General features: G+C 52.3%; 1 protein-coding gene across 3 annotated transcripts; it reads right to left on the minus strand.

Annotated features, from left to right (window-relative positions):
- Positions 1-513: 513 nt before the first annotated feature.
- On the minus strand, positions 514-19593 carry PDCD6 (programmed cell death 6). Of its 3 annotated transcripts, none has more exons than XR_011506551.1 (6): positions 17960-18421; positions 16585-16646; positions 7676-7720; positions 6459-6617; positions 2755-3908; positions 514-1088 (listed from the first exon to the last, which is right to left on the minus strand). XR_011506551.1 is itself a non-coding variant. In XM_044779559.2 (6 exons), the coding sequence occupies exons 1-6, from the start codon at positions 18052-18054 to the stop codon at positions 990-992; spliced, it is 570 nt and encodes a 189-aa protein (XP_044635494.1). In that variant the 5' UTR covers positions 18055-19593; the 3' UTR covers positions 514-989. The 3 variants fall into 3 exon arrangements, 2 of the variants coding, with proteins under 2 accessions (XP_044635494.1, XP_044635495.1); XM_044779559.2 differs by having other exon boundaries at positions 3799-3908; positions 17960-19593; XM_044779560.2 differs by having other exon boundaries at positions 3799-3908; positions 6465-6617; positions 17960-18444.
- Between the last annotated feature and the right edge of the window lie 657 nt (positions 19594-20250).

A 20250-nucleotide genomic window follows, 5' to 3' on the forward strand; every position in this document is an offset into this window, starting at 1 on the left:
CCCAACAACAGACCCCTATGGACACCAATTTCTGATGCTCCAGACCCATTTATAAATCGCTGACACCCATCCAGAACCCAATGTCCTCACAACCCCTGCCCAAAATTCTGGTTTTGGGAAGCACACTTAAAAGGAGGGAGGCGGCAAACAGCCTAAAGTGATCCCATGAGGGGCAGGGCACAGGGCCACCCTGGGGCTGGCTATGCACTGAGAGTGATGATGTGGGTGAGCACACAGGCTGGCTGTGCCACTCACTCTACTTTCATGTTTAAAAACCGTAATTTACAGACCACCACAGGGCACAGAGTTGAATCACTGGTACATGATAGAAACCCACATACTTCTAAACCAAATTTGGATTTGTATGTCCAAAGAAATTTTAAAAAATTTAAACTAACTCCTGTAACAGTGGACAGATGGTGTCTCTGGACTTCCATAAGCAGAGCTGTGTGGACACCCCAGAAGGTGTCCCAGGCTCCTTGGAGCTCCCACATTAGCGTGTCTGAGACAGACTGAGACAAAGGGCACGTGTGCTTTATTGCTTACATTGCATATCCAAATGAATACAATAAACCCCTTTTTAAAAAAGGCACATGAAAAGCTCTCTGTGTAAGTTTCATATTATTTTAAAATTCCTATTGGCTAATAAAAGTATTTGCACTACAGAACTAGAGCTATCTAGAAAAGCACATGATGCATTTTCTGCATGCAGGATACGTGAAACATTATTCTATCCGACTTCATGGCACAATTAAACAGTCACCAAATCAAATGTCTCTATCTGAATAATGATTTAACTATTGTTACAATCGCAAAACATTAATCTGCTTATCCACATATGTACAGTTGGATTCCCAAATATTATATAAAATCTAAAGGAAAAACAGTATCTAACCGTTTCTGTTCCATTTAATTAAAGGTTAAAAGATTTGGCATTTGAAAATGTCTTTTTTTCCGTAAGTTACGTTGCTATTTGCCAAAGGCCAGGGTTATACGATGCTGAAGACCATGGAAAGATACTGTTCATATGAGACCTGAATCCAGCCATCCTGATCCGTATCGTAGCGTCTGAATATATCCGTCAACCTCTGGGAAAAAAACAACAGGCATTTAGATCTTCATAGTTACTAAACAGAAGGAACAAAACGTACTGGGTAAAGACAGTGAGGAACCCAACTTCAGAAGCAGTCCTGTCTGCACATCCCCTAACTCTGACCGAGACCAGAGCAGGGAGGTGTGGGTCGGGTGTCCTTGGACACTCGCCAAGTCAGGCCTGTCCACCAGGGAGGACTCTGGGGCCAGGTGGGGCAGGGTAGGGTGAGAGGTCAGGGCATGGGCTGCAGGCCCAGCTCAGCTACACACCTCAGCCCTGGATCCTGGCCAAGCCCTCTGGCTCCAGGCCCTGGTTTCCCCAGGGGGCCGGTGGTGAACCTGGGACCTCCCTTCCCACTCTAAGACTGGCCTCACGGGGGTTCTCACTAACAATCAGCTCTGTTCTGGCCATGTGCTGCTCAGGACACAGGGAAACCAGCCCCCGGTCAGGCTCCTCCCTTGGACCCCAGCCCCCTAGAAGGTGAGGGCCCAGCGCCCAGCCCAGGCTCTGGGTGGGGCCCAGCCACAGAGCGAGGAAGGGCAGGTCTCCCTGCGCCAGCTCAGGGTTCTCTGTCCCGCCCCACCTCCTCTTCTGTCTCCAGTAGCCACACCAGGGCTCCATCTGAATCTGTTCACAGTCTGACTATCCAGCTCAGGTTGGGAGCAGAGGGTGGTCACCTGCACTCAACAGCAGGGAGGGTGAGGTAAGCGCCACTGCAGGGGACAGGCGCTGGCAACCCTAACAGGCTCTGAAGAATCTTAAGAGGAAACAGGCAGAAAGCAATTCCCAGAGACAGAAGAAAACAAGGCCCCAGGGTCATCTTGACCTCGGAGGCTGGCCACCTGCAGAGGGGCAGAGAGCAAGGCTGGAGCCTGGCTTCAGGGCTGTACCCTCCTGGGCTGGGACAGGTTAAACGGCTAACAATAAACCGGGCCCGACACAGCTGACCGTCCACTCAGGTGTCAGCCAGGAGCATCCCAACATCGTGAAACAAACCACAGAGCCACCAGGAGGGAACTCTGGCTTGAACAACAATGAGCAATTCTTTATACTTTAACTGTACTTTCTGAAGATTTCTACACATTTCCCTGTCCTTCTGTAAAAAATGATTTTCTAAAAGCCTTTTTGGAAAAGGCAGATCAAAGAAAACATTTTTGAGGATTTTTCACTTGTGGCCTGCAGCTTTTTTCTTTTAGATTCCCCATATCCATCCAGCATTTAGGGCCACTCTTGAAGGGGGGTGGGATCTGGAGCTGGCAGTCAGGCCACGGGAGGGACAGAGCCCAGCCTGGAGGCAGTGGCTGGCCTGTCCTCAGCCCACAGGGGTCAGAGGCGCTGGGCAAGCTTCTTGTGGGACCCGGATCCCATGCCCAGGTGCTGAGAGCCTGCCCACCGACCTCTGCTTTGGTGGAAATGCAAGGAGCACGAGTTTACTTAGGAGACATAACCTCAAGTGAAAATCCTAACCCTGGGGCAATTTGATGCAGTTCACAGTGAGTTTCCACCGCACTTTTTCCAAAGTGTTGAGACAACACTGCCAACACGCAATCCAGCTGGCCGCACCCAGCCTGAGGGGCAGAGGCCCTCCCCACTTCCAAGATCTGAAGGGTCACCGTGAACACTGTGGCATGAAAGACAGGGACCGATCTGCCCAGACGCACCGGTAAGAAATCACGATGACTGAAGCTAGCAGGCCAGTCAGAGGGACTTCACATTTACTGATCTATTGTTTTAACAAAAAGAAACCCACCTGAGAATGTTTTCTAAAATTCCAAATTACACTTAAAAACCTCATGCTGTTCACATCTCCCAGTGGATTCTAAACCCGATAAGATGTAACCTCAACCTGGATTCAAACGGCAAAGACTTATCTTTTGGAGAAAGGTTCTACTGAACTATTTATGGAAAACATTTCCTTTCCATAAACAGAATCTGCTTCAGAAAAACGGAGGAGGGGGAGACATGGAGGTAATTTAAGGGTTTATCAAGTCACTGTATTTCTAACGCTTAAATCCATGGAACTTGGATCCCCACCTGGAACAGGAGCAGGGGCCTGTGTGGGAACAGCCAAGGCAAGTCCGATCCCTCCTGCCCTCCACCTTAAGTGGGCGTCTCTGAGCAGGCTCCCTACGTTCTGCACTTAGTTCCCTTGGGGGTGAACTCATGAGGGTGTGGGACAGACATCAAAGAAAAGGCTGCAGGGACACGTGAAGTGCAGGGGTCATTGTGATTCACATGCTCCGCCAGACGCTGGTTAGGAACGGCTCCAACACCCCAACGAGACCCGTGAGCTCGGAAGCCAGTTCATGTCTTTGGAGCTTACCTCACACACGAAGGCAGGGCACAGGGAAGCTCACAATGGAAAATTTACCCTTCTCCTCAGAACAGAAACACAAGAAAAACAGCAGAGTACACATGTCAACAGCCCACGGGATAGTGCAAAACCACCACCTCTTCCGAATGGCCTGCCCTTTCCAAGGGTAGAAAGAGCACTACCATTCACAGATCGGCTTAACAGGAGAACTCACCACTTCTCCAAAGACGAGACTAACTTGTCGAAGCCCCAGAAGCTAATTTCACACGTGTCTGACTCCATTAAATCACAAACTCCAGAATGGGGTTTCCCTTTCCCTCCGCTCTCATGGCTACTCCCTCCCTGTGCTGCAGCCCAGCTTGCTGAGCACCCTCAGGGATCCCCCGGTCACCTGCAAGACGATGCAGCCCTGGATGAAGTCGTCAAAGGCGATCTGCCCCCGTCCTTGTCTGTCAAACTTTCGAATGAGGATGTCGTGAAACTGGTCAGAGAGCCGGTACCCTTGAAGAGGGAAATGAGACTAAAGAGCGGGCCAGGAGAGCGGACATTTGTGTCAACACCCACCTTCTCCCTCCAAAAGACCCCACAGCCTCTTCTAACAGCTGATAACAAATGACCCAGGGCTGGATGGGAAATACGGGTGCACATTCCTGCAAATCATTTTGCAATAACTTCTCATCTCCAACACCGTGAAGTGACTGAAAGACCGGCAGCCTCTTCCTGAAGGATGAGGAGAAACTCGGAGGCCACTGCTGCACTAAGAGCTGAAGGTCGGTTCATGAACTCAAGAGTTGGCATCAGTCATACTCACTCTGAAGTGCGGCACCACCACAGACCAGCCCGGCTCACTTTCTTAAGTGCAGTGGAGTCACCACTTTAAAAAGACCTTTACTGATGAATTTTATTGCATTTATTAACCTAGATGTGAAAGTTCTGAATAACCTGGCTGTCCTGGATTACTCACGACTAGAGAATGCTTTAAAAGATAAGCCTTACTGAGGCTTCCAATTAAAGCATAAACTTAAGGAGACAGGAGATTAATTGACAGATGGTCTCCCACGTAAATCAGCACATTGACACTAGGAAATTGAAAATTACAAGGAGGAAGGCAGCCTCACAAAGTTCAAAACCACTGAAGGTCATCAAACGTTACGGCAGAGTCGCCTATTCCACTTTCAATTCACTGAACATGTGTGGTAAAGGGAGGGAGACGGCTCTGAAGACGTGGGGATGCACGGCCACGTGTCTGTGGGACACCCCCGAGGCCGCGCTACACAAGGATACCTACTTCCTTCCCCCATGATCCCACTACCTGTGTGACCGTGGCATCCTTACTTATTCAGGAGACAAGATCCAGGTGCCCAAATATTTTTACTGGTTTTCAGTCTTGCTGCAATCTTTGCAAGGACATGCACACCTATTGTCTGAGTGAATGTCACAGTTAATTCCCTGTATGAGCACTTGACCACTTTATGAAAAAGAGGCAAACATGCAAACACATGACAGCACCTTCCAGAGTGGTCAGCATGCTCTCTGTGTCTCTGCAACTTAAATCCAGTGCCCCCTTCCCTGCAAGCTGAGTAGAAGACATGACCCCCGACTTAGTCAGGAAAAAGAGACAGCAGTCCCAGACGGGCGCCAGTCCTCTTGGCCTCATTAGTCTCACCTCCTCACGCCCAGCACCTGTGCCGCGGGGCAGCTAAGAGACAGGTGCAGGCTGGTGGGGACTGAGCTTGGGGCATGGTGACGGCACAGTGCCTGTCCAGAGTGTAGACAAGGGGGTTATGCGGCAGTGCCCGTGCAGGGTATAGATGGGGGGACATGAAGCAGTGCCCGAGCAGGGTGTAGACGGGGGGATCCAGGTTCCTAGCTAGTCCTCCGCAGCCCAGCCAGGCCTCCAGCTCCTTCCCGCCCCAGGACTGCTCTCCATGGAGGCCTCCCACTAGTCCCCTCACTCAAGGACAGAGCAAGGTCAGCTGCACTCCCAGTTCCACTTAGAGAACCTGAGCTCAACGTCCTGCCCAGATCTTGACCCACGCCTGGCGAGCTCAGCACACAAACTTCCCGTGGAGTCCCAGAGCCTCCTGCTGATGCTACGTACAAGTTCACGAGGCAAGAAAGGAAGGGGAGGGGGAGGAAAGACAGCCATAGAGAATGTGCCAAGAAAACATTGGGGGGTGGGCAGAGGCCACGTTAGTAACCACTAGAACCAAAGTGTACTTCACATTATTAAAACTTGACATACCTACAATATAGTAGATTATAATCTAACTTTTCTTTTTTTTTCTAGAGGGCATCTGTAAGCACCCTTTTAAGCAAAACATAGAAGGGGTTTTGTAACATGGGCCCAGTGGACACAAGGCTGAGTGAAAGTGCCCCAAATTAGAATCCCAGTGTAAGTACTACAAGCCCTGACAAGCCCCACAACCCTCCAGTTTCCTCTGTAGATGGAAAATCCCACCTTCCTCTCAGACCCACCCACAGCGTCAGAGGCCAGCTGCTCTACTTTGGAAGGCACCTGTGAACACCCCTCACAGCACGGCACACGCAGGCCTGGCAGGCATGCGGCACCCACACACACACACACATGCTGACACGCACTTGAGAATGGGAACGCGCTCTCCAGCACTCTAGCTGAGGCATGGGATTTGCACTGCTGCTCACAGACTTGTCGCCTGTGTGCACTTCATCATCTTCCTGTGCACTGTGACATATCACGAAATATAAGCTGCCTGCAGCTCTTCATTTTCACTCACTTTAAACCGTTTCAAAAGCCTCATTCTCAATGTGCTCATGGCGTCATTCCATTTCACAAAAGATAAATGATTGCATAGCCCTTATCTCATTTTGGATAAAAACTGCATAAAAGTCTCCATGTCAAATAGAAGCCTTCGAGGTATAGACAATATCAAAATATAAATCTGTATGATGCAAATAAAAATTTCACATACACTGGGTTAGAAATCAGTAAGTTGAACAAAGTACAACACACTGAAGTGGCACTTGGGCTCCAAAATGAAATACGCTACACAACCGAGACAAGTGAGTTACCGAAACCTGAGAGCGCCTGCTTGAGCTCGTTCTTGTCAATCATCCCAGAATTGTCCCGGTCGTAGGTGCGAAAGACGTTCTGCCAGTCTGTGATGTACTTCCATACGCCAGTGAACTCGCTGAAGTTCACGCCGGCCTTGTTCTCCCGGTCAAACATAGCTGAGAAATAAGGAACGTGGGTAGCATACGGCCAATGGAATCTCGATGTCAATCACGGCAGTCACCTCCCCAGCACACGCTGGTTCCCTGGGGACCCAGCTGGGTGCTCAACTAGCGAACCCCTAGGTGTAGCTAATAAATGTTCATTTGCTGAATGGGGGGCTGGATGGCTCTGCTGGGGTGGAGCAGGGGACTGCCACCCAGCCTCAGCCCGAGTCACGTTAAACAGATCTGAGAGAGACCGTGAAAGGAAAGCACGAGCAACACTCGCTGGTAGAGCCATAATAACACTACTTTACACTGCAGGAGGTTCTACAAGAGCAGGAGCACTGGAGGAGCCGGAAGAGACCGAGCTGCAGAAGGCAAGCGGCCTGCCCGACTCCCCCAACTCCTGGTTCTGGGCCCAGAACATGGGTCTAACTCCCAGACCACCCCTTCATCCTGAGGACCGATGTCCTCCAGCAGGGGCTCCGAGGAGGCCTCTGGCAAGGGAGACAGTGCCAACGAGAGAAAGGCTCCACTGGCTCCAGAGTTTTTCTTAGTAAGAGCTGCTTTTCATTTAAAAAATAAGCCAAAATCCAGCCTCAAATACAAAAGAACCTGCAACCACATTTACATGTAATTGCAAAATGGCTAAAAAATACATAAAAACTCAGTCTGAAGTATGACCACAGAGGAAGTGATAAATTCTTCAGTCTCTTTCAGGGAAAGAGATGGATGTTAACACTGGAGTACAAGTGCTCTTGGTTTGGCAAGAAGCATATCACGATTCAACAAAATGTGACCTAATGAAAATCGGTGAGAAACTGAGCATTGATGCCAACAGTCACGCAGGGCATGGACTGCATGCGCAACGAGCTGGCCCTACATGTAGCTGAGGTCTTCAGAATTGGAAACTGAAAGTGAAGAATCCGTGAGAGATGCGAGGGCAGAAGGAGAGGGCCCACACCCATTTAACCAGAAGAAACAGGGTAGGAAGACACCCCGTACCCGAGCAGGATGGAAAAGCAGCCACACCTGCCTGCCTGCACAGGTAGGATGATGGTGCCTTTACTTACATATGATCGACCTGACAGTCACGGGATTAAATGGAGTCCACGTGCCTGAAAACAACAGGAATTACAGTAAGAGAAAATCATGTACACAGGAAACTGAATTCCTAATCTCTAACACTAGACGCCAATGAAAGGAATTAATTTGCTTTTAACGTAAAGACGCTGGAGCCACGGTTCTCAGCAGGGGACACTCAGTTCTGAGTGCTGGGACTACTGTGAGAGGCCACAAGCATTTCAAAGTCAGGGTCCAGTCCTGCAGCATGCAGGAGTCCCTTGGGTCCTGCCAGACACTCAAACAGTTCATAATCTGAGCCTGGAAGCTCATCTTTGTTTACTATATAAACAAGAAATGGTTTTATATTATCTTAATATACACTGAATTTTCCAGGAATGCAACCACCAGCTAAATTGAGGACACAGCACCTAGTTTTGTTAGGAATGTCACCAATTACCATTTCAGAAAATCCTACCACCAGGACCAACACTGCTTCTGGTGCTGGAGTCCCCGAGACACCCAGCGTTCACCTGCATAGCTGCTGTGGTCACTCTACGCACAGGTGCGCACATCAAATCACCTGGTCTTCCCTCAGTAATCGTGCCAAAGCATACTGAACACATGCCATGGAACTTTCTCCTAAAATTACAGTCTGGGCATTATACTATTTTCCTTGAAATTGTGAAGACATAGGTTATATTATTCTATGATTCACTTCAGAATAGAAATGGGGATGTTACCAAATATTTGTTATAAAGGGGCTTGTTGAATCTGATGGATGTGAGAGCTTAAAGCCTGATGAACTGTGATGTTCATCAGATATCTTTAATGCCCGAGAATCAGTTTTCAGAGCGATTTCTACCTTTACTGCTTTCATAGTCACTAAAAACAAAGTAATTTTTTTTAACGTGGAGGGAAAGCAGTGTCTCTGCCCAACCTCACCTTTCTTCTGTACACAAAACCGTTTCAGCTCTGAGTGGCACCCAGAGACCATCCCCGGACTTCACAGAAAGTAACACTTTTACACTCATGTGTGAAGCTCAGTGGTTCCTCCTGTGCCATGGGCTGGGGGGTCTGAAGGGCACCGCCCCTTACATCCACACCACTGGACCTCCCACAGCAACTCCCAAGAGCCACACCCACACACTTCTCTCAGCCTCAGGTGTGGCCCCTCCAAACACACGCACACCCCTCACCCCGACTCCTACGTCTCTTTTAAGCCCCAGAAGAACTGCTTTCTCAGAAGTTCCACACTCCCCAGGCCCCAAGTTTAATAAATCTGCTCCACCAGTGCACCTTCTAACTTCCCCTATGCAACTTCTGCAACCGTACAACTCAGTGAAGGCTGGTCTTCCTGCAAACACAGGGGCACAGCTGTCCCCATGCAGGGCACACATCAGCGCTGCACGAGCATCCTTGTGCAGGATTTACAGACGTTTGTAGGGAGGGTGGGCAGGAGTATGCATATAGAGGCATTAGGAAAAGTCAGTATTATTGAAACCAGTACAAAAACTATGTTACAGAGAACTCAAAAGAAAGAGGAAAATCCTAAACACATGAGAGTATGGCCTCTTCATTTCTGTTTTTCCCTCCCTCAGTCTCTGCTGCTGCATGCACTGAACTAGAGTTTCCACAGAAGAGAAGCCGCCACTGACGAGCAGCCCGAGAAACTAGACGCCCCCACTGGAGTCTTCCTTCCACGTCTGGTACAACCTAAGTGACCACATGGAGAGTCGTCCATGAATGTTCGCTCAACTGATCTGACTGTGCAGAGCTGGAGCAACATCAGCAATGAGACCTCAGCCTCTGAAAGTGGAGGCGGCACCCACAGTCTGTCCCCACTGAGCAGAAGGGCACTAGGCTGTCTCAGCACACGACTTGGCCGAAGAACTTTTAAAGAAAGGCAATACAAGTAAAAGAGTTAAATATTGCTGCAAACACAGGTCCTTCTGTGAAGGCCAGGTACCACCTGGAGAGGCATACGTGGGTGCACACAGACGGTGCGTCCCTGCGAGGTGTGGCCCAGAGGGAACTGGTGGCCATGCTGGAGCACTCTGAGGACTGCAGGGGTCCCAGGCTCAGGAGAGCAGGAGGTCGCCCTGGGCTGAGTCAAGGATGGAGAGAGGCTGCTCCTCTAGCAGGAGACCACAGGCTTCTTGCAGAGCTGTTGAGCGGCCGAAGGCGGAGGCAGGCTCCTGGGACCTCCACTCATCCTTTTTGTCACCCAAATGGGGCTGGATTCTCCAGAAAAACCAAGGGAAAATAACAACAGCCAGCAGTTAATTGACCATCGTGTGCCAGGTCCTGTTGCCTGGTTCCCAGACTAAACATCAAAGCCTACCAGCCCACAATGAAGCAAAACGCCACACCGGCAGACATTTAATATCTCAGTTACATGTACCGCGAGTTAAACGCATGAGTGTCAAGCCTGGAAATCTAAACAGTTTGCATAGCAGTTTTCTGTAAGGAAGCTCTGCAGCGCAGTAAGCGGGGTCTACCAGAGCCGCCTGCAGGCAGAGACACCCCACACAGGCAGGTTTCCCACGAGCCCGACTTCCAGCGGCCCTCTGTCCCAGTCCCAGTGTCACTCATGCCCATCTCCTCCCCCATATCCAACATGTCCAGGACCACTCACCTGGCAAAGGATTTCCTGTCAGACGTTTATTAGAAACACACAGTCACTGTACGTGCAAGTCTTGCCTTAATTTCATTTCAAAGAACCAAAGAAAATAGAAACAAACACCATTCTCCACGTAAGCTGAGCACACAGCTTGTTTCACCTGTCACGGGAACAGTGCTGAGGCTCGAAGAAGGAACAGTGAGTGACACTGGCAGAAGGGACAAGTGCAGCCCCGCAAAGCAGGTGGGCACCAGCAGGAGGGAGCAGCACCATCCCACTCAGCATACAAAGGACTTGGGGACTTCCATCTGCCTCCCTTCCTGGGGGCGGGGGAACCCCTCTCTGCTCTGCAGTAATACGGACTGTTTTTATCCAGAGTGTTCTTTCTTGAAATGACGCTCTGTTAACCACAAACTTAAATTCTGGTGGACAGAGACTTTAGTGAGCGGTCAGTAAGACTTCACAACACCCAGCACCTGGACAACTGAAATAGCTAACTTCTTGGACTCTTCTGGGAGAAAAGGAATCAGACCTTTTTACATCATCAGTGATCACTTAACTGCATCAGACCTGGGACTGGCCTTCTGGGCTCTTCTGCCAGAGAGGAGCTGCGTGAGAAGAGGTGGAAGCAGCCCTGTGGGGCTCGGGCCAGGACACCGGGGTTCAGGGCGTTTTGCCAGGCCTTGCTGCATTTTCAGGTTCAGCAGAATCCCGAGCTTCACCTGTTACCTTCGATTATGGCTTCAAACGGCCACGACTGGACACATGGCCTTTCTGAAAAGCAACCTGAGTAGTGATCAACAGCCTTAACAATGCCTATAGCCTCTGATCTGATAAATGCCACTTCTAGAAACTTATAAAATTTTGAGTCAAATGAAATCAGAAACAATCTAAATTTCCACTAGTGAAACATGGTAAATTCACTCCTGGTAGATTCACACCAAGGGGATCTAGACGAAACGAGCCTGGCTCGAGGCAAAAGGGATCTAAACTTCTAGCTGCCCTATTTTCACATGGAAGAAACTGAGACCAGAAATGGTGTGATCTGCCCAAGGTCGTGGAGTAACTTGTCACCAAAGCCAGGTCCACTGAGTCCCAACCTTCCTTTGTTCCATCTAAAACTCTAGCTGCGCAAGTTTCTGGGAAGAGCAGACGTGACAGGCTGGACTGGGGTCCCCAAGACCACCCTCAGACTGGATGACCCGCTACTCACAACACTTAGATCACTGTTACAGCAAAAGGACACAGTCGAGTCAGTAGATGGAGATGGCACTGGGAGAAGTCCGGGGAAACCAGGCACATTTCCCAGAGTCCCCTCCCTGTAGAGTCACACAGGGTGCATTTAATCTTCCTGGATGACTAACGTCGACACACACAAAGTGTCAGCAACCAGGGAAGTGCCCCTGAGCCTGGGAGTCCGGGGTTTTTCTTGGGGGTCAGTCATGGAAGCTCCAGACGCCCAGAGGGAAAGCAGGTGTTTGCCAAAATCATACTGTTAGTATGAACTATCCAGACAAAGAGGTACAGTGAGACTTGAAGCCCTTGGTGGGCAAAACACTCTGGTCAGTCAGAACATTCCAGGAGGCAGCCAGTCATCAGACAGGCCCTTGGGCGACGTGCAGGCTCTGAGCAGCACAGGCCTGCTGGGTCGGCCCTCTCCCACACACAGGCAGAGGGAAGCTGAAGGCAAATCTCATACTCCCTCTGCTCCATCACCAGGGGCAACACACACGGGGCTGTGGGAGGGACAGCAATGTGACTGAAATAACAGTCTGCAGGGAACTCTGCTCACATGGTCTGATTTCTCCCATTTCTTCTTAATATGAAAACTCTATTTTGATAAAAATACCTTAAAAAGAACATACGAATTATTTTTTAAAGAACAGCTAAAAAACACCTCCTCAAAATACATCAATATGTATGTTAAGGCAAACCCACAGAAGCACAAAAAAGACTTGAGCAAAATTAATGTCCCATAATTCCAACAAATAACATGAAAGTAAAAAGAAAAATATAAAGTTACCTCATTCAAGACGGTTTGTGACATGTTATTTGAAAAGGCAAGAGAACAGTCCTCTTCTGTCTTTCTCCTACCTGTGGACCACATGCCTCCCCGAGAGAAGGCATTTTTAGAAGCTCTCCTACAGAAACAAGTCTTGTAAAGAACTCAGTGTACCGGGCCCACAAGTACTTTTCCAGGAAGGTGTAACTAGATTTTTTTTTTTTTTTTAAGATTTTTTTCCTTTTTCTCCCCAAAGCCCCCTGGTACATAGTTGTATATTCTTCGTTGTGGGTCTTTCTAGTTGAGGCATGTGGGATGCTGCCTCAGCGTGGTCTGATGAGCAGTGCCATGTCTGCGCCCAGGATTCGAACCAATGAAACACTGGGCCACCTGCAGCAGAGCGCACGAACTTAACCACTCGGCCACCGGGCCAGACCCTGTAACTAGATTTTAACAGCGAGTACTCAGGCACAGACTTAACTGAAGTGAGAAACCATGCTATTTTGTAACTTCAGTTTTTCCATCAGTAATAGACTAATCAATTAAACCAATTTCTTAAAAGAGTCTAACATTCTAGTTCTAATAGGCAAGCAGAAATCCATTCCTGGAAGAAAAATCAGAAGTCAAAATAACTTGAACTGGGGCCAGCCCGGTGGTGTAGTGCTTAAGTATGTGCCTCTGCTTCAGCACCCCTGGGTTCATGAGTTTGGATCCCAGGTGCCGACCCACACACTGCTCATTAAGCCATGCTGTGGCAGCATCCCACATACAAAACAGAGGAAGACTGGCACAGATGATAGCTCAGGGACAATCTTCCTCACCAAAAATAAATAACTTCAACCGTGTGAGCTATAGGAATCCAACAAGCAGAGGGAAGAGAACTGACACCTGTCCATCCAGTGACCTCCCTGGACACACAACACAACTGTGAACAAGAGCTCCAGCTTGGCCTTCCTTCATGCAACTGACAGTTTAGTAGCCAGACAGCTACAAAAATGATGACAAGAGAACAAGGAGAAAGGACACCACCAAAGGAAAAGGCAAATGCCACGGAGGTTCAAAGGCAGAGGCAGTGCACATCCCTCTAGGAAGAAAGAGATGTGAGACGTGGGGCAGGACGTCACCTTGCAGTGAGGAAAGGCAGGAGGAGCACAGGAGCCACGGCACCCGAAGCACTCGGTGGAGCCAACGTGAAGACACAGGTGGGAAACACGGGCCTCAGAAGTGCCCACCTGCGAGGAGCAGACCCGAAGCAGAACACAAGCAAAGGTGCTGCGGTGTACGACACACACCTGGGTTCCAGTGCAGGCCTGCAACCTGAGAGCTGTGACCATAATTCATCCAGCAAAGCGCTGGTAACGCCATCCCCTACTCTGAGAGCTGTGGAGAAAACTAGAAATCTGTGCTCTAATAACCCACCTCACTGCAGAAAGAACGCAAGTTATGAAGATGTTCATGGTACAGCAAAACAAAGTTTAATTATGTCGGATGGGGGAGAAAAGCAGGCGGGTGAGAGAAGCAAGTAAGGAGCCTAAGACCAGGCCAGGAAAACGCACTTTGTAAAATTCCAAATCCTACGCCTGGCGAGCAGGAATTACACACTTAAGTATTACGTTTTTCAGCAGCTAATCTGAAGAGGTAAATGTAACTGGTTAAAAGATTCAGGGTACAAACACAACATTACACAACAGCCACCACACTCCAGAAGAAGCAAGATGGCCCTCCCCGGAGCTGCCCGCAGCCGCCCCCTCGGGGTTAACAGTGATGACTGCTCTCACCCGTCCCCAGCAGAGCTGAGGGAATCCTGCAGAGCATTTCAGAGAAGTGGCTCTACAAGGGCACTGTGACATGATCCCAGGACACACTTATTAGCTGGGTTAGACCAGCACTGACTTAAGAATATCTTAGGAATGGGGAACTGAACATCCTCTAGGCAATTCTGTTAAAATCCTCTCTCGAGCAGGCTCCTGGTGGATACCTAGTAGCAGCTCAGTTCAAGATTATGTTCTGGCAGAGTGAAGAGTCATATGCTCCAATGACCAGCTGAACCAGGGGCAGCACTGACAACCCTCCTGAAAATGTAGGAGCCTAAACCCTTCGGTCAGAGTAGAAAGTCCCCAGGCCACACCCTCAGGGCTCAAACAGCAATGCTGACTGAGAGATACTGCTTGTCAAGTGCCCAGCATGGTGTCCACATGGACTGGACGCTCTGTAGGTGGCCACCACCACCATCATCGCTGTCATTAGATAAAGAAAAGCCATCAAAGACTTGACCAGCTCCCCGGCCAACAACAGTGCCAGCAACAATACTACTTACTACTCACCTCAGCCAAGAAGAACAAGCCCTCGCTATGCGCCAGGCTCCCACCAAACACTCCACACGCATCCCTCAATTTACCCTCCCAGTGGCCGTGGGGACCCTGAGAAAGGGCAAGTCCCCGCCCAAGGTCACAGCCTGGAACCGGCAGAGCTGGGACTTGAGGCCAGGCAGACTGACCCCAGCACCCCGGAGCCTCCCAGGGTGGACAGACTGTCCTGCTATTTGACCGTCACTCCCAGGCGAGCAGGTTTCACACAAACTCTAAACCCGGGCAGCATGCTCGAAATTTCAAGCTAGGACAAAAGGGAGACGTCCAAATGGATCAGGAATCGGGCCCCACTCACTGGGAGGAACTCAGAAGGGACGCCTCTGCAGCATTACCCTGAGGGCCGCTCTCATTGAAGGGCCAACCACTCCCGCAGCTGAAATATTCAACGAATGATCTGAAGAAACATCCATTTTAGTCAACAAAGACAAAGTTTTAGGCCAGGATTTGCCAGACTGCAGCCTGTTGGATCCCAGGTGCTCCTGACACCTTCCTAGTAACCCTGTCTTCTCCTTCTCCTGAGGGTAACTCAAGCACTGGAGACTCAAACAAAAAATGAAAAGTGGTTAATAACGATCAGAGAAGAATCAAGAAGGCATAATCATCAAGGCAGAAGTAATGGAATTTCTTAACTTCCTGAAAATACTCTACATAAATACACATGATGTCATACACTAATATCTGTGGCCCACAAACATTAAACACTGGAAAACAAAGTCAGTGGTATCTACTGTTCTATAAAGCAAATGTATTAACCTATAAACACAAACCCTCAGCTTTATGCAGATCATCAGGCAATAAATAAACTAACACTGGATCCCTGGTACGTGCCAACAGTGAGGGGGCACACGAGCTCTCCTTTCACCCCATATCCAGCTCCGTGAGGCGGCGTCAGCATCCTTGGTCCGTCTCACTCCCTGGTCCAGTCTTCCCACTACATCACACTGCTTCCCACCAAAAAAGATAAGCCTTTCAACATCTTCATAACTTCTTAAAATCAATCCCTTTTCTACTTTAACTGGCACGCCTCTGGAAAAGTAAGCTACAAATCTAAGCATCAAGGAAGACAGTGGGGGGGCTGGACCAGTGGTGCAGCGGTTAGGTTCGCCAGTGTGGAACCACGCACCGCTTGTCAAGCCATGTTGTGGCAGGCGTCCCACACACAAAGTAGAGGAAGATGGGCATGGATGTTTCCTCGGTGACGGGCTTCCTCAGTAAAAAGAGGAGGACTGGTGGCAGATGTTAGCTCAGGGCTAATCTTCCTCAAAAGAAAAAAAAGACAGTGGTGTCTGAGAGATTAAAAAATGGGCAACAGAATCAGATACTTAATGAAATAAGAGGTCTCTAAGAATACTTTCACAGATTAATCATGCTCAAACTGACAAGAACATAACTCCATGGAGAGCCCCCAATGCACCACCATGCAAGAGTTGTAATCCTTTCTTCCCTGTCTCAATGCCTGGTACCCCAGTGATAAGACCACCTCCCCACAATCTGGCTGCCAGCGCCTCCGAGATCCCCAGTGGTTCCCCATCGGTGCTTCTGGGACTTGATGACCCTCTCCAGGGGAGTTACAAGAACGCAGTTACCTAAGAACTCAGCGATCTTCAACACACCTGAGAGTGTCTGCTGTACAAAGATAAACTTCCCATCCTGCCCTAAACTGACCCGAGCCCCCACTGCTCAAGAAGCACTTCCCTGTGCCCATCCACGTGGCTGCTCCACCAGCTCAGCCAGGTACTCCGAGCATCACTAATGGCCACACTTGGCAAAATAAATCAGAAGCACTTCCACACACGCCAGTAATACTAATTAGGTCTTCATGACTCCTTTGTGCTTGGAAAACAAGTTCAAGAAAGAGGTTATGTACTACAGATGGGTCAGGCTTGCAGTTCAGAAGTCCTGACGGCCAGGCCAGGTCCTACTCACCATTGGATAGTGCTTGCTGAAGCTCGTTGTCCGAGATCACCCCGCTCCTGTCTTTATCAACCCTACAAAATCAAGACCCGTTAACCTGGTAGTTAAAAGTGCAGGAAAAGCAAAACACATCAGGCACAACCACCTAACCCTTGTCAATCCTAGGTTAGCTCTGGCATGTTCCTTCCAGAGGGCCTTCTCCTTTGTTCTGCCAGAAAGTCTGGCTCCCTCGTTAGCTGAGAGGAAGGAAACACCTGAGCTCCTGAACGCATCCTAAGCACTGCAACTGCCAAGCCCAAGCTGGTTCTCCCCAGAGAGGGACAGGCTCCCCCTCCTCAAGCCCTTCTCTCCGTCCCCTCCCCGGCCTGTCTGAATCCCACCTGCACCAGCTTCCCTCTTCCCCACCAAAAGGAAAAGATCCTCTCAGACAATTAGATCATTCTCCGACCACTAGTCACTCAAGTTTCCATCATTCATTCACTCGGAGAACGCCTAAGGACAGAAGGCACTGCGGGAGCAGTCACCAGCGGCAGCCTTGCCCTTCCCGCAGCTTCCTTCCTGGCCGCGGGCATTTCAGCAACGCCGAGCAGAGCAGGATCCCGGACCCTCCCGGGCAGCAAGAACCCGCCCCGCACCAGCCGGCACTCGGCTGTAGGAGGCGGGACTGGAGGCCGCGACCCCCGGGCGTCTGCAGCGGGCTCGGCCTCTCCGCCCTAGGGAAGAGAGTAGGGGACCAGGGAGGAGGCCGGGGGGAGCGGCTGGAGCAGACGGGGGGCGGCGCCGCGGAGCAGGAGGCCGAGGAGAGCGGAGAACGGTGCGGTGATCGGCCAGGAGGGCCGCATGGGGAGGCGGAGAGGAGGCCGGGGGGTCGGAACGGAGGCTGGGGGAAAGGGACGGGAGGGGCACGGGGCAGGAGGCCGGGAGGAGGGAGGCGGCGCGGAGACAGGGAGAGACGCCGGCAGGCATGCGACAGGAGGCGGGGGGGAGGGGGACACGGGGCAGGAGGCCAGAGAGAGGCTGGGAGAAAGGGGAGGCCGGAGGGGGAGGTCAGGTGGGGGAAAGGGGGACACGGGGCAGAAGGCCAGAGGAGGGGAAGGCCGAAGGAGGAGACGAGGAGGAGGTCGGGGGGGTGGTAAGGGAAAGGGGGACAAGGAGCAGGAGGCCGGGAGGAGGGCGAGGCCAGAGGAGGACGTCCGGGAGGGTGAGGTCAGGTGCGGGGAAAGGACGGCACGGGGCAGGAGGCCGGAGGAGAAGGTCGGGGGGGAGATCAAGTCGGCGGAAAAGGGGTCACAGGGTAGGAGGCGGGGGAGAGAGGCTAGAGGGAGATGGAACCGAGACCGGGGACAGGACGGGGAAGCGGCGGAGCCCCGGCGGCGCCGGGCCTCACCTCTGGAAGACGTTCCACAGGAAGCTCTGGTCCGGCAGGGCGGCGCCCGCCGCAGGGCCGGCCCCGGGGCCCGGGCGGTACGGATACGCGGCCATGGGCCGAGGCACCGCTGGGCTGAGGAGCGGGCGGTACGGAGACACCTCGGGGCGGCTCCACTTCCGCCTCCACCGGGCCGGCCTGGCGCTCACGCCACTTCCGGGGACGCAGGAAGTGCGTGTCCCCCGAGGCGTCACGGGGCGGAGCACGGGAAATCCCCTCGCGGCCCCGTTGCCAAGCAACGCCCGGGTCGCCCGGGCCCACTGTCTGGGGCTGGGGTCGGGGCCCGCACCCCTGCGTGCGCGCCCCGGCCGCCTGCAGATTCGCGGGGCGGGGGCTCACTCCGACGCATTTAATTCCTGCGTGGAGAGTCGTGGGAGCCGGTGTGGTGGAGGGGACGGACGCGCAGTGGCGGTCCCGACGCTCCTCGGGACTTTTCCGCACACGCACGCACGTATCGCGGCCCCCATGCGTCCCTCCCCCCGCCCTTGGCCCCGCCCCCTCCTGGCGCTGACGCCGCGGCCCCTCTGGCCGCACAGGCCCTGCACGCGACGGCGTTGTCACGCGGCCCCCTGCGGTGGCCGTGGCGCAGTGCGAGCGTCGTGGCCGGAGCCCCAGCCCCGGGCGACCGGCTCCCCGCGGGCCTACGCCCCCTCGTGCTGGACGCCGTTCCCGCCGCTCGGGTGTTAGCCCTGGTTCCGGACCCGCCTCGGGCCGCCCCGGGTGTCGGGGCACGAGCCCGAGGTGTCCGCCCGTGGACGGCCCGTCGCGGCTCCGGCCGCTGCCGCCGCGACGCGCGAGGGCCCTGGGAAATCCCCGGGAGCGCGGCCCCCGGGCCCGGCGACGACGTGGCTTCCCTCGACGGCAGACTCGGCCGGGTCTCGTCTCCTCGGTCCGCGTCACTCGGTGATTTCTAGGACTTTCCGTAGCGCCGTGACCTGTGGGTCTCTTGGCGCGGCGCGTCCGGGACGCGAGCGGGAAGCGGACGGCGGCCCCGGTCGCGCCTGGGCCCGGAACGCCCGCGGGAGCCGGCGCGCGCTGAAGCGCGGAGCAGCCGGGGGCGCCCGGCGTCCGAAGGCTCCCTTCGCGTGGCTCCGAGGCCGCGCCTGCCCGGGGGCCGCCCGGCCCGTCTGCTCCTCCTCTCCGCAGCGGCAAGGCTGACTCCCGGAGGGGAGCGGCTCTTCTTGCGCAACGCGGGTTTAAGGAAAGATCCCGCCCGCGCACACCGGCACCAACGCACAAACGGGTGCGTCTGCAGACCCATCGGAGGCGGCCTGGCGCCCTCGCAGACGGGGCAGCCAGGGCCTCCCGCGCCGCGGCCCTGCCTCCGAGGGCCTCCGGGCTGCGAGGCCGGGCTCAAGCCTTGCGTCCCCCGTGGCCTGGAGCCCTGTCCCCATGTTAGACGGACAGTAACCGGAGACAGCCCAACGCCGAGACAGAGGCGGAGCACCTGCTGCCCGCCCCCTGCTGTGTAAAGCACTGATGTGATTGCTACCCTCTCCTTGCCTGTCTGCGGATTCAGTTCCCTCTAACCGTGTCTGTTCTAAGAAACGTTTAGACGGTGCTCCTGGGTGAGAAGAGAAATAAAGTGAAAGACAACACTACTTTCTTCCCTGCATCAACGCCATCACGTCATGTATCGATTATTATTGGGCCAGTCTTTCCTTTGGTCTCATTTCTCTGAGCTAACTGAAAACGCCTTTATTATCCTTAGACTTTCCCCTAACATTGGCTGTTTCTGGGTGCCAGCAGTCCACCCTCTTGTTTTTCTGTCTCTGGCATATGTTAGGCAGCAGATGACCCAGGCAGTCTCGTGCTGCCTTCTGCCTCGGTGCTTATGCATGTGAATACAGGCACACATTTTCTATTATCTACCCTAACAGCTTTTCCTCTGGAGCTGCAACTGCGATTCATGACTTGTGTCTTACTTTCTCATCAGGACCTCTGTCCGCTGCTCTATGACATCTGCACACTGGAAACCTTCCCTTTTCAGTCACTTTCCCCTTAAGTCTAGGGGACAGAGCCAACTGCCCAGCCTTCCCCTTCCTTTCCAGCCAACACTCGTATCAGAATTCCCTATGAAAGAAAATGACCCATCACTTTTTATTTAACTCAGACTTCTGAGTAGTGCTCAATTTATCGAATATATGCTGTTTAGAATGAGATCCTAGCGAATGTCTCCATTAGCACTGGCTGACAGAACTTTCTGCAATAATGGATTTATTCTGTATGTGCTGTCCAATGTGGTAGCCACT

The sequence above is a fragment of the Equus asinus genome, chromosome 10 (assembly GCF_041296235.1).
Source record: "Equus asinus isolate D_3611 breed Donkey chromosome 10, EquAss-T2T_v2, whole genome shotgun sequence".
NCBI classification, from domain to species: domain Eukaryota; kingdom Metazoa; phylum Chordata; class Mammalia; order Perissodactyla; family Equidae; genus Equus; species Equus asinus.

Bases quoted from the DNA above. Each gene is read 5' to 3' on its own strand.
- PDCD6 (XM_044779559.2), bottom strand. From the start codon at position 18,054: ATGGCCGCGTATCCGTACCGCCCGGGCCCCGGGGCCGGCCCTGCGGCG. The intron at 7,721-16,584 runs GTGAGTAGGACC...TGTTGTTTTCAG, and splicing joins TCAGCAAGCACTATCCAATG to GCACGTGGACTCCATTTAAT. The intron at 1,089-3,798 runs GTGACCGGGGGA...TTTTTTTCCCAG, and splicing joins AGGGCTGCATCGTCTTGCAG to AGGTTGACGGATATATTCAG.